Consider the following 11,800-nt stretch of genomic DNA (forward strand, 5'->3'; position numbering starts at 1 on the left):
TTCTCGGCACACACACCATAGCGACCCAAGAACCGGCGCTAGTGATGCTGTTGTAAGTGCCAGAGACAAGAGGACAACGCCTCTAGGGCCTCACAGGGGTCGTCGTGGACATTGGGTTCTGATCCCCCCTGCTGCCAGGTCGCAAGACAATGAGCCATTACTCGCAGGGGTTGACCGTGCGTTATGCAGGGAGTACCGACGGAAGCTCTGTTGGAAAGGTGGAAAAGAAAAGAAAAAGAAGGAGGAAAAAATGGCCAGCGAGGCTGGGTATGTGGTGAAGCAAGCAGAGTATGGCCAACCAGTCTCGGGCCAATACAAGAGTACAAGAACGCCAAGGGGCTGGCTTTTGGCCACCACGGCTTGCTCATGTCAAATTGTGAGTTCATGGCGCGGTGGGGAATCCATGGTGCTCAACCGTGGTTATTGAGCCATGAACAACGTGGCTCCTATGAAGGCCAGTCCGGCCACAGAGGGACCTGCGCGGGCCAGGAAACGGGCTAATTTGCCGGCAAGGGTACCACCACACACCCCCAGGGCAGACAGAGGGACACTCCCCCTTGATAGCTCAACGTGTGATCGCAAACGTGACTTGACGACGCGGGGGGATGGCAGCCGGGGAACCGGGGGCAACAACATGTACCAGGACAGTCCCCAGGAGATGAGATGGACGAAAAAAGACTCCATCGCCCTTACCACGCTCCATCAAGGAACCCCCGGGTACCTAGCACCGCTTGATGCATGGCCTACTGCTGTGTAGTCGACGACAAGGGTCCTGCCACCATGGGAAAGGGTAACAGAAGAAGGAGATGATGGCTCTCACAAGTATAAGTAAGGTGCCGATATCCTTCACCGTCTCTACCTGAAGGGCGCTTTTCTCTTTCTCCAACTTTCAGGATATACCGTCAACAAGAACCCCAAACATCGACATCTTGGTCAGCCTGCTACCCAGAACTCCAACAACATCATCATTGGCTCCTCGACAAAGGAAAAGAGTGGGCGAGCTTTACAAGCATCTGCCTGCCCACAGCAGCCGGCCTCGACCATCAAGGCAGTAAGTGCATCCAGTCTTGCTCTCGGCCGCCCCCTTTTCTCAAAAACAGTAAGGACACCATGAACGATGTTGTGGGACCCAAGCCCTGCAGGTCGCTCCGGATGCTGCTGAGTGGGAAGGTTAAACGGTGGATATCTGTCGCTGACACGAAGCCCTGTCTGAATACAGTCTTCTGCCGTCTGGCTCAGCACACCAATCACAATACTGCCTCGACCCACACGACAGACACACTGTCGTCGAGACCCTTACCGCACTGCCTACCTTACCCCTTTGCCCAACAAGATGTGCTACTTTGAACAAACCCGCTGGAACTGTGGCTACTGGAAGTGGGGTACCTTCCGCCAGCAATGCGAGAAGGAGTACCGCACCGGCGAGACGTGCGGACTGAAGCTCGTCTACAGCTGGCAGCCCGCCCAGGGCCCGTGCAAGATTTGTGAGCAAAAGTGCAAGAAGGAGAGGAGGATCGACAAGATGTTGAACGACATCCAGAGGTGGCAGCGCGAAGGCAACAGGAGGGCCACCATCGAGAAGACGATGCGGGATGTGAACGACATCCAACTCCAGATCAACGAACTGCTCGCAAGCCATGTAGAGAGGGAGAGGACGTTGTGATATGACGATGGGAAGGAGGAACAAAGGAAGAAAAAAAAGGTTTGTGTCCTACCTACCTTCTTCCTATGCTCATCTACCTTACCTTGCCAAGATGGAGGAAGGAAACGAGACGAGGCGAGGAGGGTGAGCGCGAGCAGGAAACAGAATGCTGACAGCATACGCAGACGGGTCGTCCAATTTCGTTGGTTGCTTTTATCGAGACGAAAAGAGAAACGTGAGAGGCAAAAACCATGTGCGTTTTGTGTGTTGTAGAAGGAGGGAATCAGGGCTGGCGGCGGACGGGTAGGCGGGTCAAGACAAAAAGAAATTTCCTGGGCTGAGGAACATCTCATTCTTGTTTACTTTTTTTTTCGTCATTTCTTTTTCTTTTTACTCTTCCCGATTTTCTTTTACTTTTATTTTCTTTACTGCATGAAGGGTTCTTTTTTTTTTTTTTTTTTTTAGAGAAACGCTGTGGAGTCGGGGGGAAATGGGGAACACAGAACAGCCCCCCATCAAGCCACAGATGCAAGCCCTTCCGGAGGCGCGAATCCCACAGCGTCGGCAAGGAACAACATCAGGCAGCACAGGGTAAAGGAAAAGGAGGGGAAAACAAGAACCAAGAGGGAAAAAACGACCACCAGACAGAGTTGTGGGTGCGGGAATAGATGCATATCGGATACCGCCGGAGCCTGGCCATGACTGGCGGGACCGGAACCGATGATGGGAGGAGGAAATATTGGGCAAGAAGACGCCTTCTGCTGCCGTTTGTACATTTTTACTTGTTCACTTCTGTCTTTGTCACGTTTTCTACTGTTGGGTACGGTTCGTCATCTTGTTGGAATATTGGCTCTTTGAAAACCAGGGCACTGGTCACCACTGGGTGACAGAGCATGCGCCAGCTTTTGTTGTTCTTTTTTTTTTTTTCTCATCCTTCAGGCAGGGGAGTTTCAAGCTTTTTACGTCCGGCTTGGGTTTCACGACACACAATGGGACGTCCTGTGATTATTGGTCAAACTTGGGGAGGGAGGGGGAACGGAAGGCTTGGAGAGTTATGTGGTGGTGGGAAGTACCACATGGCTGGCAGGCCGAGAATCGGCATGGACGGCTCTTTCATTGTTAAATGGTAAAAGATGTCACAGAGAAGCAAGACGAAAAAGCGCTTTACGTATAACAGTAACGAAATATCACTTATTTTGTGTTTCTTTTCAGCCCCCCTTCCCTCTGCCACACTTGAAGATGACCCTGAGCATGGCAGGTGTAAGAGGGAAAGGGAGGGGAAGGACGAAGGGGGGGGGGGGGCAACTACCGGATCCGCAACCCTTTCTTCAGTGTGCAAGATCTTCTGGTAAAGACCCGTTTACTCCTCTCTCTCACGCACCACACACACACACACACACACACATACACACACACAGAGGTTTTGTGTGTGGGTGGGTGGAGAAGGGGGCCACAGAACCAGTGGGATCACTCCCCGTTTTTGCTCTCCCACCCACTCACCCCTCGCTAGGAGGAGAGAAAATTTAGCACACACAGGTACTATACATCACATTACATTTTGCTCAGGCAGGCAAAAGGTAAGGGACGAGGGCGGGGCGGGGGAGGGGATGAGGGGGAAAGGGGGAGACTAGCATCGGCAGTCTCGAAACAGATCACACACCCGTCAAGTTTTTTTTTTTTTCTGCTTCTTCTCTCACTTTACACCCCCCCCTCCATCTAGGGCGGGGTCAAGATGGGATGTCTGATGCCGTAGCGAGGTGGAAGGGGTGGAGACTGTGTGGGTGACTGAGTTGACGCGGGGGGGTAGTGGACCTGTGGGAAAGGAAAATGTTCTGGAAGAAATCTAGCCTCTGGTCACGTAGGTAGTAGGTACTCTTGTAGCCGGGTGCGAAATATGGCAGGCGGACCTGGCGAGAACAAGAAGAATTTGAAGAATATGGGGGGGGGATATGAATAAGAGGCACATCCGCCGCTTCTCTTCTTCTCTCAACGGCAAGGTGAGGGGATCTAGATCTGGTGGCAGAGGACGGGGAAAGAACAGCTGCATGTTTCACGGTGAGAAAACGGCCTGCTGGTGGGAGTTCTCGTCGTGGTGGCGAAAAGGGACGGCTCGGATAGGGGACGAATATTCGTTTTTATTTGCTTTTCTCGGACAATTTTCTGGTGGTGGCGGCGGCGGTGGTGGAAGGTGTGTGTAATTTTCTTTTTCTATTTTTCTTTTTACCTCTTTTCCTGTGAGCAACGGCCAACACACCCATTTGCCGTTCCGAAACAGCCTGGGAATTCTGGAAAGCAGAACCTGGGGAAGATGTGATGTGATGATGGATAACGGTGGTGAACATCGGGCTTGGGCATCAGGAATCGACAAGATGAAATGGTTGGGCGTGGCATGGCATGGCAGGTTTGAGACATCTTTGAACGTGGAACGGCACGCGCGGTTTAGTTCGGTAGGTACGTGGTAGGCTAGGTAGCTGAGAGCGAGAGATCGAGAGATCGAGAGATCAAGAGAGAGAGAGTGAGTGAGAGAGAACCGATGTGACGTGCTTTTCTCCTTCCCATACTTGCTTCCTGCGGGCTGAGGGCGTCCTGTTTCTTGTCCCTCTCGCTTCCGCTGCCCTCTTCTCCAATCGTTGCAACGGACCCTGGCCCCCCTTTTGCCCCGATAGCCATCTGCAGTTCTTGCAGAGGCGGCCCAATGAGTCGGCCATGCCACACCGTAAACACATGCCAGCCATGACCCCACTGCCATGCTTTTTCCTCGCTGGCTGTCCCTCTCGTCTTCCATGACATGACGACCGAATCACGCACAGACTCCCGCTTTTGGGGCGGGCGGCCGGAGTCGGCGTCGTGATGGTGGTGCTTATCATGCATACTCTTTCGTTTTCGATGTTGCGTTGTCGTCAGGGATCTGCCCTCTGTTGAACGTGTTGGATGCTTCCCATCCCCAGCAGGTATTCACGCAGGACGTCTGATGTACTTCCGCAATGAGCCTACGTCGGTTAGCATTGTGGGTGTGGGCAGGGCGAGCCGCTCTCCGGAAGGGGCAGAGCTATAGAGAAGAAAAAGCCCTATGAATCACAGATAGTATCCGGCCGCCAAGCTGTGGCATGTCCACTTCCCACACTCACCCCCGCGCTCGGCAACGGTACGACAAGACAGCCTGGCTGACCGATGGATGGCGGAACGGTGGCTAAGGGTGTTGGTGACTTGGGATCCATGGTGGCAAAAAAGAAGAGAATAGACGTGCATGTTGGCGTTGCTTGCTGTGCTGGTGCTGGTTGTGGGTTCTTATATCTAGCAAGACTCCACCGCGAAGCAACATGACCAGCACAAAAAGCCCTAAGCATGTATGCACGTGGCCGCCGCTGAATGGATCATGAGGCTTCCTGTCGAGTCGGTCGTTTTCTTGGTGCGTGTGCCTGTCGATGGCGGGTGTGGTGGGTGTTGAGGAAACTAAACCGACAGCGTTTCCCACCCTCTCGCCGAATATCTGTCCGATTGGCTGCGTGTCATGGGGGCACCAGGGGAAAGGGTGAGCTGCACCAGTCACAAGGAGCCTGACAGAAAAGAAGCTTTGCTTATGATTGTAGAATTCAGTGTCTGGCGGCGATAGCGCGTCCTTTTGTTTTAAACGCCCATACCATGTTTTTTTCTCTCGCGTCGACCGTTTCTTGGGAGCTACTTTGTAGTCTCCGTCTCCAGCCCTACCGAGCGTGATCAATAATGAAACAAAGACAAATATGGAAAGCGCCATCTCCGGCCTCCATGGGTATCAAATCGTTACAAAAAACGGGCCGCCCCACAGTGCCACGTTTTACCTCCTATCCCACTCTCACATCCCCCTTGGCCCCATGACACACATCCACCCACACACCATTTCCAGCCTTGATGACAAGCGGCAACCCCACATGAAGTGAAAGGAGGGAGGTGGGGAAGGAGAAGGGAAGGGGGGAGGGAGAACAGCTGAACACCGGCGGGTTGGACGAGGCATGCCAGCAAGTGCAGGTCAGCAGGTGCGAGGCGCCCCCCTCCAAGGTACGGCCCAAGGCCGGAGCAGATCAACCGGGATTCCTTCTCGGTTCCTTCCTGGACCACAGCATGGGAGATCTCGTAAGGGTGTAGTGGCGGTTACGGCGGAAGCTTCAAACTCATGTTGTATATGCCTCCCTCAGCGCATCGCAGCTGCAGCATCAGCAAAGTTGCCAACAAGAGGTTCCGTGGCTCCCTCGAGCTTGATGGATATAGCGGTGTTTTGCTGCATCTCGATGGTGTCGTCGTCGGGGGTGCCCCAGTCAACTCGTGCCACAGTAGCCAGGTCGTCGTGCGACGAGAGTTTGGAGAGGAGGCTGTGATAGCGGACCAGGTTGGCGTCGGGGGCAGCGGCGGGATATGCGTATGGCATCTCGGGACTGTCTGGGGCCGCAGAAGGCGACGCTGTCCGGTGGTTGCCTGGTGCAATGTCGTAGATGTCGACCATGTTGCTGTTCATGCACATCTGTCAGCCGGTGGGTGTGTGGTAGGGGCCAGGGGTGCATACTCTGACGTGCGCGCAACCACCCTCTGCAGAGCCTCAATCTCTCTTTGAACCTCCTGTGGATCCTCGGGGCCCATCATCTGTTGCTGTTCAAAACTGCCGTATTGGAGGTTGTTCGGGTCGTCAAAGAGATGCTGCGCCTCGTCGTCCTGTTCGGCCATGGTTAGCACAAACCAGCAACGTCATCAAAGCCGCCCTGAGGAACCACCAACCTCATCATAATCATCTCGTCGCCTGCTCCCCAGGCAAGAAGCGCAATTGCCCATGGTGTTATATATTAACTCGGTGGTGTATGTGCGTCGAAAAAGAGTGTAACGGGGTCGAGAAAAGTAACGAAACTAAACGATCGGGAAACAGTGAACTGGGTTTTTTTAACGGGGGCCCTTGGGCGACAGAAAGGGAGGCTCAATGTGGTCGGTTCATAAGTGAGAGAATGGCCGTGGCTGAACGGATTACAAAAACAAAAGACGATGCTGGGATAGTCGCTCCGTCGAAAGAAATGGATCAAGAAGAGTTCGCAGTCGGGAGACGTCGTCGCCGTCGCATCGTGTTTGTCTTGTCCTTTTTTCCCCAAATTCCAGAAGTGACACCACGCGGCTAAATCTCGTCCTGGTCCATCCCTGTTCCCTCGGCTGATCCTCGCCAATAGACGCCCGCTGGGTGGGTCAAAGCTGGTGCACGGGCCTTATTCAAACCCGTCACCCCGCTCCATCTTTGTCATCGTTGCCGCAGTAAACACGCCCCTTTTACCCCTGAATGCAACTCGCTACAAAATCATTACTATTTCACAGACTATCCTCTGCAAAACCAAACAATATGCACCCGTTGAAGTTGAGCAATCTTGAGATTTCAGAAGACCACAGACCCTGGAATCCTGACAAAATCACGATTGCTTGGGATTGCTTGGCATTGCCGTCAAAGCTCTTCAGTAGAAACATCATCACAGAATCAAATCACCGATACTGCGAGACAAACAGTTCCCGTTCCCCTCCTCGCCAATCGTGCCATGTCTTTTTGGCGATCAGTCAGCCATCCCGCCTCCCGATCGACCACCAGGTCTCGGTAAAATCAGCCACGAACCCAGCTGCGGAGCACAGACCCCCAGGTATCATGATAGATCGGCCCAAGACGTAAGGGACAGTATGGTGGACCGAACGATATATATCTTGTAGCATGTCCTTCAGATCTCGGAGGATGGAGCTCTGTTGCGTCTGGTACCTAGCCGCGAGATGTCTGATCAATCTCCTACATATCTTTTCCGCCCGGCCAGGCAGGCTTTGGTGCCATTATCTCCATCTCCATCATCTTCATCAATGTTCTCATCCACTCTTTCAGTGACCGGCACCATGGCTTCCATCGCAAGTAGCACTAACCTTCAGCCCCAGCGACGACAAGCGGCAGGGACATGCCGGGCGGATGAGTCAACATGCCCCCAAGCAGGCTGGTGTTGTATGTTTTCTTTTATTCCCTTTATCACTAACATGGCCGACCGCTGACTCTTTTCACCACCACAGGTAACAAAGATGAGACCTGTTTCCTTGAAACCGGGGCCTTCTTTTGCTGCCCAACCGGCGCCGGCAAAGGAGGTTGCGTCAGGGTCTGTCACTCCGGCGACTTCCAATGTGGTAGCACCACCCCCGACACCATCGGCATCTGTTGCGCCACTGGCCAAACCTGCATCGGCGGCGATACACCCCTTCCCTTCTGTGCTGACACTGGCGCATCGAGCTCGACCAGGAAAACATCAACCTCACTCACAACAAGCCAAACCAGCACTTCTTCTCACAGTGGCGACTCACACACCTCCAGCACCACAACGTCTCTGCCATTTCCTACCACCAGCCCCAACAATTCCCCCTCCATCTCGACCGATCCAACTCATACGATATCCAACATTCCGTCCCCGTCAGCCACTGAGCCCCCCTCCTCCAACTCCGGAATTTCCCTTGCAGCCCAAATCACAGCCATCATCGTGCCTCTCGTAATCATAACCCTCATCATCTCCTCCATCTTTCGCTGCCGCCGCAAGAAGCAGCGCGGCACCCGGATTCAATCCACCCATTTTACCGAACAGCAGAACACCAGCACGGGCACCACCGGCACGGGCATCAGCCATAACGCCGACGGGCTGTCCTTTTACAGCGCCTATTCTTCGTATCCCAAGACACCTCCTCCCCCGCCGCCCACATTTTCTGCTGGAAGGCTCTACGGGAGAGAAGCAAAAGAGGAAGATGGCGAGGTTATGAGCTCGCATGAGAGGTACATGATGGAGAGTAGGATGTTCAGGACACCAACACCTCAGCCGCCAGTTGGGCAAGGAGCGGGTAGGGGGCTGTGAAGAATGGAGATAATTACTTTAGTATCTGCCAACTGTGAAATGATATATAATACATCTGAACCATACCACTAGGGCTGCTCCAGAGCAGAGAGCGGCCAGTACGCCGAGAGTTGGTCACAGGCGTTAATGGGAGCCATCGTCGACAACACCTTATTGTCCCGCCCCGCCTTCCAAACAGCTTTTCAGAGGCGAGACTTTCCGCCTATTCGCTTTCTTCCCAGCAAACCATTTTTTCCTCTCTCGCTTCAGCCACAACCATCTTTACTTGACCGTCGACGGCTGACAAGAATCGCCACTTCACTTTGCGCCAAATCAAGAGTGAATCGCCCAACAATCATTTCCTCTCCCGTTGCCGTTTTCCACCTTTTACTGACATGTCAAGAACCTGACCGGGACGACATGATGAGTGAGACCAAACGCAAAGCCACGGCCATGGCGGGCACCACCGGCGACGCTAAGCGCATGCGCACATCCGGGGGGCCCCTCCCCACCGTCCTGCGCCCTTCGACAAGGTTGGCGATGGTGCTGTCAACAAAGAACCACTTTCACCCTTCCCTCCCAGTCCTCCGGCTACGGAGTCCGACAACACAACCAGCTCGGCCGCCGACAACTCGGTCGTGCCCTGCGCGCCAGCATCCCATTTCAAGCTTCTCCCAGGCGAAATTCGGAACATGATCTACCGTTATTGTCTTGTTTCCGACAGGACCATCATCCCCCGAATCCCCGAGATCGAGATCCCATCACATAGCTTGCGTCAACCCAGAAACGGAACGAGCGGCGCCTTCTTCGGATTAGCCCTGGGCACCGGCAGGGAAATATTCGGCGAGGTTCTCCCTTTATTTTACGGAGAGAACAAGTTTGGCCTGTCCAGCCCATACCACAAATGCTGGGTAAATCGTGTCGGCAAGCGGAGCGCCGGTTGCATCCGAGCCATCGTTATTCACTGCGAGGGCAATGCCAATCACGCCAAGAGCTATTTCACCGAGATGCAAACCGCCCTCGTCAAACGGTGTCCCAATCTCCAATCCATTGAGCACAACTGCGAGTGGCCCATCCCCGCCGACTTTTTCTTTACGAGGATCACGGCAAGCCACATGGCCATGACTTGGCGTCGATTTAAGGATCTGGAAATGGTCGGCCTGCAATATTACTACATGCCGGCGCGCGTTCAGGATAACTCGCCGTTATGGGAGCTTCTCGCCAAGCTCTGTAAGCAAAGCAAGACCAGGGCCGTGGCCATGCAACGAGCGGGTATTTTTGTGACCGACAGAGCGGTGGGCGAGTGGGTCGAGGATGAGATCGAGGATAAGACCGAGGATAAGATCGTGGATAAGGGCAAAGACAAGGGCAAACGCAAGGGAAAATGCAAGAGAAAAAGCAAGGGAAAGGTCGTTAGGGCATCGCACTCGAACGTAGACAGACGGGACTAGTGATTTTCCACGGATCAAGGAGGCGATAGCATAGCAAGGAAGCAGGATACCCAGTACGGAGGAATTAGTGAGTAGTCAAAGCCATAACTAGCAATGTAAAACTACGTTGGCGCATATCGGATTCTCAGTCATGCCCCAAAAGAAAGTTGCTAGACCTCTTGAATATCGTTTTATGTCTCTCAACTATCTTTTTAGGTCTCTCATCTATTTTGTGAGACATAAAGTACTTTTATTTTAGGTCAATTAGTTGTTTTCAAGGCCTATTAGCTGTTCTTTTCAAGGCGTATTAGGTATTTCTAAGGCCTATAACTATCTTCTGAGGCATGGCTTACTTTTGCCGTGCCAGCCATTTTGTCTACAGTGTGCACAATACTCTACAAGCGAGGTAAAATGCCACAAAGAGTGTGGAGAAATGTACCAACAAGGAAGCTCTAGAGAGCAACCAGAGGGTGGGTGGCTCATCCAACAAATCTCTGCCATGTTGTGACAAGAGCACATGGGTACTCTTTCAACTGGGAGTTTGCTGTGATATATCCCACAAAATCCAGGGTCTCCTCTCCATGATCTCAAGTCCACCGATACACAGGTACTTCTGAGGCTGCACAACTCCACCAGTGATACCAATCATATGAGGGAACTCATCTCCCGAATTCTGTCTCTCTCTGTTTCAACTCCATCTCTTACATCTCCCTCTCCATTCTAACCGGAACCTCAAGCCACACTCCTTCACAGATGCCATCATCATGTTGAAAGCTGTGTTTTTTCAACTGGCCGCGGTTTGCCTAGGGGTTTTGGCTTCTGACTGCGAGCCTTACTCTGAAGTTCCCATCTGGGGCACCGTCGAGTCTTCCACCGCGCCGCGCACTACTGCGTTACCTATCACCACCAAGTCCTACTCCGTTGAGCCCCTCAATAGCTGGACTGCCGAATCTACCTCTTCTCTCTGGGGATTTGGTGTCCATAAAACCACCTTGGAGACCAAGATTGCTGTTCGCGCCGGCAAGTTCATTCCTCTGTTTCCATGTCGCTTCAATCTGGAATGCTAAGATACCCTTTTGACAGAAGACGCTGCTGTTGTCGGCAGCCATGTCTCCGAACGCGATCTATCAACCACGGACGCTACCCCGATCCAGTCCGGCCCTGGCAAGTGCAACGGCAAGACACGACGATTCAACTGCATCTCCCCCGGCGACAAGTGGCAGGAGTGCAGTTCGAACAAATGGTCAGATGTCATCCCCATGGGGAAGCTGGGGGGCGTCACCACGACTTGCACAAACTATGGAATTCATGCTTTCCTAAAGTTGACTCATCTTCCCGGCGTTGCGATGGACACACCCGTGATGACCGGTCCCTGCAACCCTCCTGATAAGCGCTCCACCTCCAACACCAAGCGCGACACACTTTCCGGCCTTTACAACTGCATCTGGCCCGGTCTTGAGTGGCAGACCTGCAGCGATGACAATACCTGGACCAACCCGGCGCCCATGTTGGGCGGCCTTCACTGCATCAGCTACGGCGTCAATGATTACATGGATACGGATGACATACCATTCATTTTGAATGCCATGGTCTCCGGGGGTTACCCGGAGCGGAGGGACGTCAAGGAGAGGGGCGGTGTACCCGTGGACAAAAAGTTTGAGCACACAAGCAACATGAAACACCCATCTGGAGCCTCAAATGAAAACACCCGACACCACATCCAGTGATGCTTTTGTCTGGATCAGCCAATGGTTTTCTCTTGAGATAGAGTGTAATAATTACCTCTCATAGACCCTAATACGAAGCTGAAGTTAGCCAAGCCCCTGAAATAGTGATGATGTGATGGCATCTGTCGTGATCCGGGATTGTGTTATCCG

At 53.1% G+C, this 11,800-nt stretch overlaps 6 protein-coding genes across 6 annotated transcripts; 4 read left to right on the forward strand and 2 right to left on the reverse strand.

The window, feature by feature from the left end:
- Nucleotides 1–780: 780 nt before the first annotated feature.
- Nucleotides 781–6,724, forward strand: QC761_405170 (uncharacterized protein; the record flags this gene model as incomplete). Its single annotated transcript, XM_062878801.1, is given in 5 exon segments — nucleotides 781–790; nucleotides 894–1,051; nucleotides 1,220–1,702; nucleotides 1,828–3,040; nucleotides 3,059–6,724. 3 exon segments carry the CDS (start codon nucleotides 781–783, stop codon nucleotides 1,661–1,663), a joined length of 612 nt encoding a protein of 203 aa, XP_062732755.1. The 3' UTR covers nucleotides 1,664–1,702; nucleotides 1,828–3,040; nucleotides 3,059–6,724.
- QC761_0071430 (uncharacterized protein) lies at nucleotides 4,040–4,989 on the reverse strand (the record flags this gene model as incomplete). The annotated part of the gene is made up of 2 exons (XM_062872713.1): nucleotides 4,040–4,632; nucleotides 4,771–4,989. 2 exons carry the CDS (start codon nucleotides 4,987–4,989, stop codon nucleotides 4,543–4,545), a joined length of 309 nt encoding a protein of 102 aa, XP_062732756.1. The 3' UTR covers nucleotides 4,040–4,542.
- Nucleotides 5,811–6,780, reverse strand: QC761_405160 (uncharacterized protein; the record flags this gene model as incomplete). The annotated part of the gene is made up of 3 exons (XM_062878800.1): nucleotides 6,389–6,780; nucleotides 6,180–6,325; nucleotides 5,811–6,123 (listed from the first exon to the last, which is right to left on the reverse strand). The coding sequence occupies exons 1-3, from the start codon at nucleotides 6,440–6,442 to the stop codon at nucleotides 5,811–5,813; spliced, it is 513 nt and encodes a 170-aa protein (XP_062732757.1). The 5' UTR covers nucleotides 6,443–6,780.
- A 141-nt stretch (nucleotides 6,781–6,921) lies between these two features.
- QC761_405150 (uncharacterized protein) lies at nucleotides 6,922–8,599 on the forward strand. Its single transcript, XM_062878799.1, has 2 exons — nucleotides 6,922–7,625; nucleotides 7,691–8,599. Exons 1-2 carry the CDS (start codon nucleotides 7,406–7,408, stop codon nucleotides 8,512–8,514), a joined length of 1,044 nt encoding a protein of 347 aa, XP_062732758.1. The 5' UTR covers nucleotides 6,922–7,405; the 3' UTR covers nucleotides 8,515–8,599.
- A 317-nt stretch (nucleotides 8,600–8,916) lies between these two features.
- QC761_405148 (uncharacterized protein) lies at nucleotides 8,917–9,944 on the forward strand (the record flags this gene model as incomplete). Its single annotated transcript, XM_062878798.1, has 2 exons — nucleotides 8,917–9,026; nucleotides 9,077–9,944. The coding sequence occupies 2 exons, from the start codon at nucleotides 8,917–8,919 to the stop codon at nucleotides 9,942–9,944; spliced, it is 978 nt and encodes a 325-aa protein (XP_062732759.1).
- Nucleotides 9,945–10,687: 743 nt separating this feature from the next.
- On the forward strand, nucleotides 10,688–11,650 carry QC761_405145 (uncharacterized protein; the record flags this gene model as incomplete). Its single annotated transcript, XM_062878797.1, has 2 exons — nucleotides 10,688–10,943; nucleotides 11,010–11,650. The coding sequence occupies 2 exons, from the start codon at nucleotides 10,688–10,690 to the stop codon at nucleotides 11,648–11,650; spliced, it is 897 nt and encodes a 298-aa protein (XP_062732760.1).
- Nucleotides 11,651–11,800: the final 150 nt, after the last annotated feature.

The sequence above is a fragment of the Podospora bellae-mahoneyi genome, chromosome 4 (assembly GCF_035222275.1).
Source record: "Podospora bellae-mahoneyi strain CBS 112042 chromosome 4, whole genome shotgun sequence".
Lineage (NCBI taxonomy): Eukaryota > Fungi > Ascomycota > Sordariomycetes > Sordariales > Podosporaceae > Podospora > Podospora bellae-mahoneyi.

Excerpts from the sequence above, each read along its gene's own strand:
- QC761_405150 (XM_062878799.1), top strand. The coding sequence starts at position 7,406 with ATGTCTGATCAATCTCCTACATATCTTTTCCGCCCGGCCAGGCAGGCT. Across the intron at positions 7,626-7,690 it reads CCCCCAAGCAGGCTGGTGTT|GTAACAAAGATGAGACCTGT; the intron begins GTATGTTTTCTT and ends TCACCACCACAG.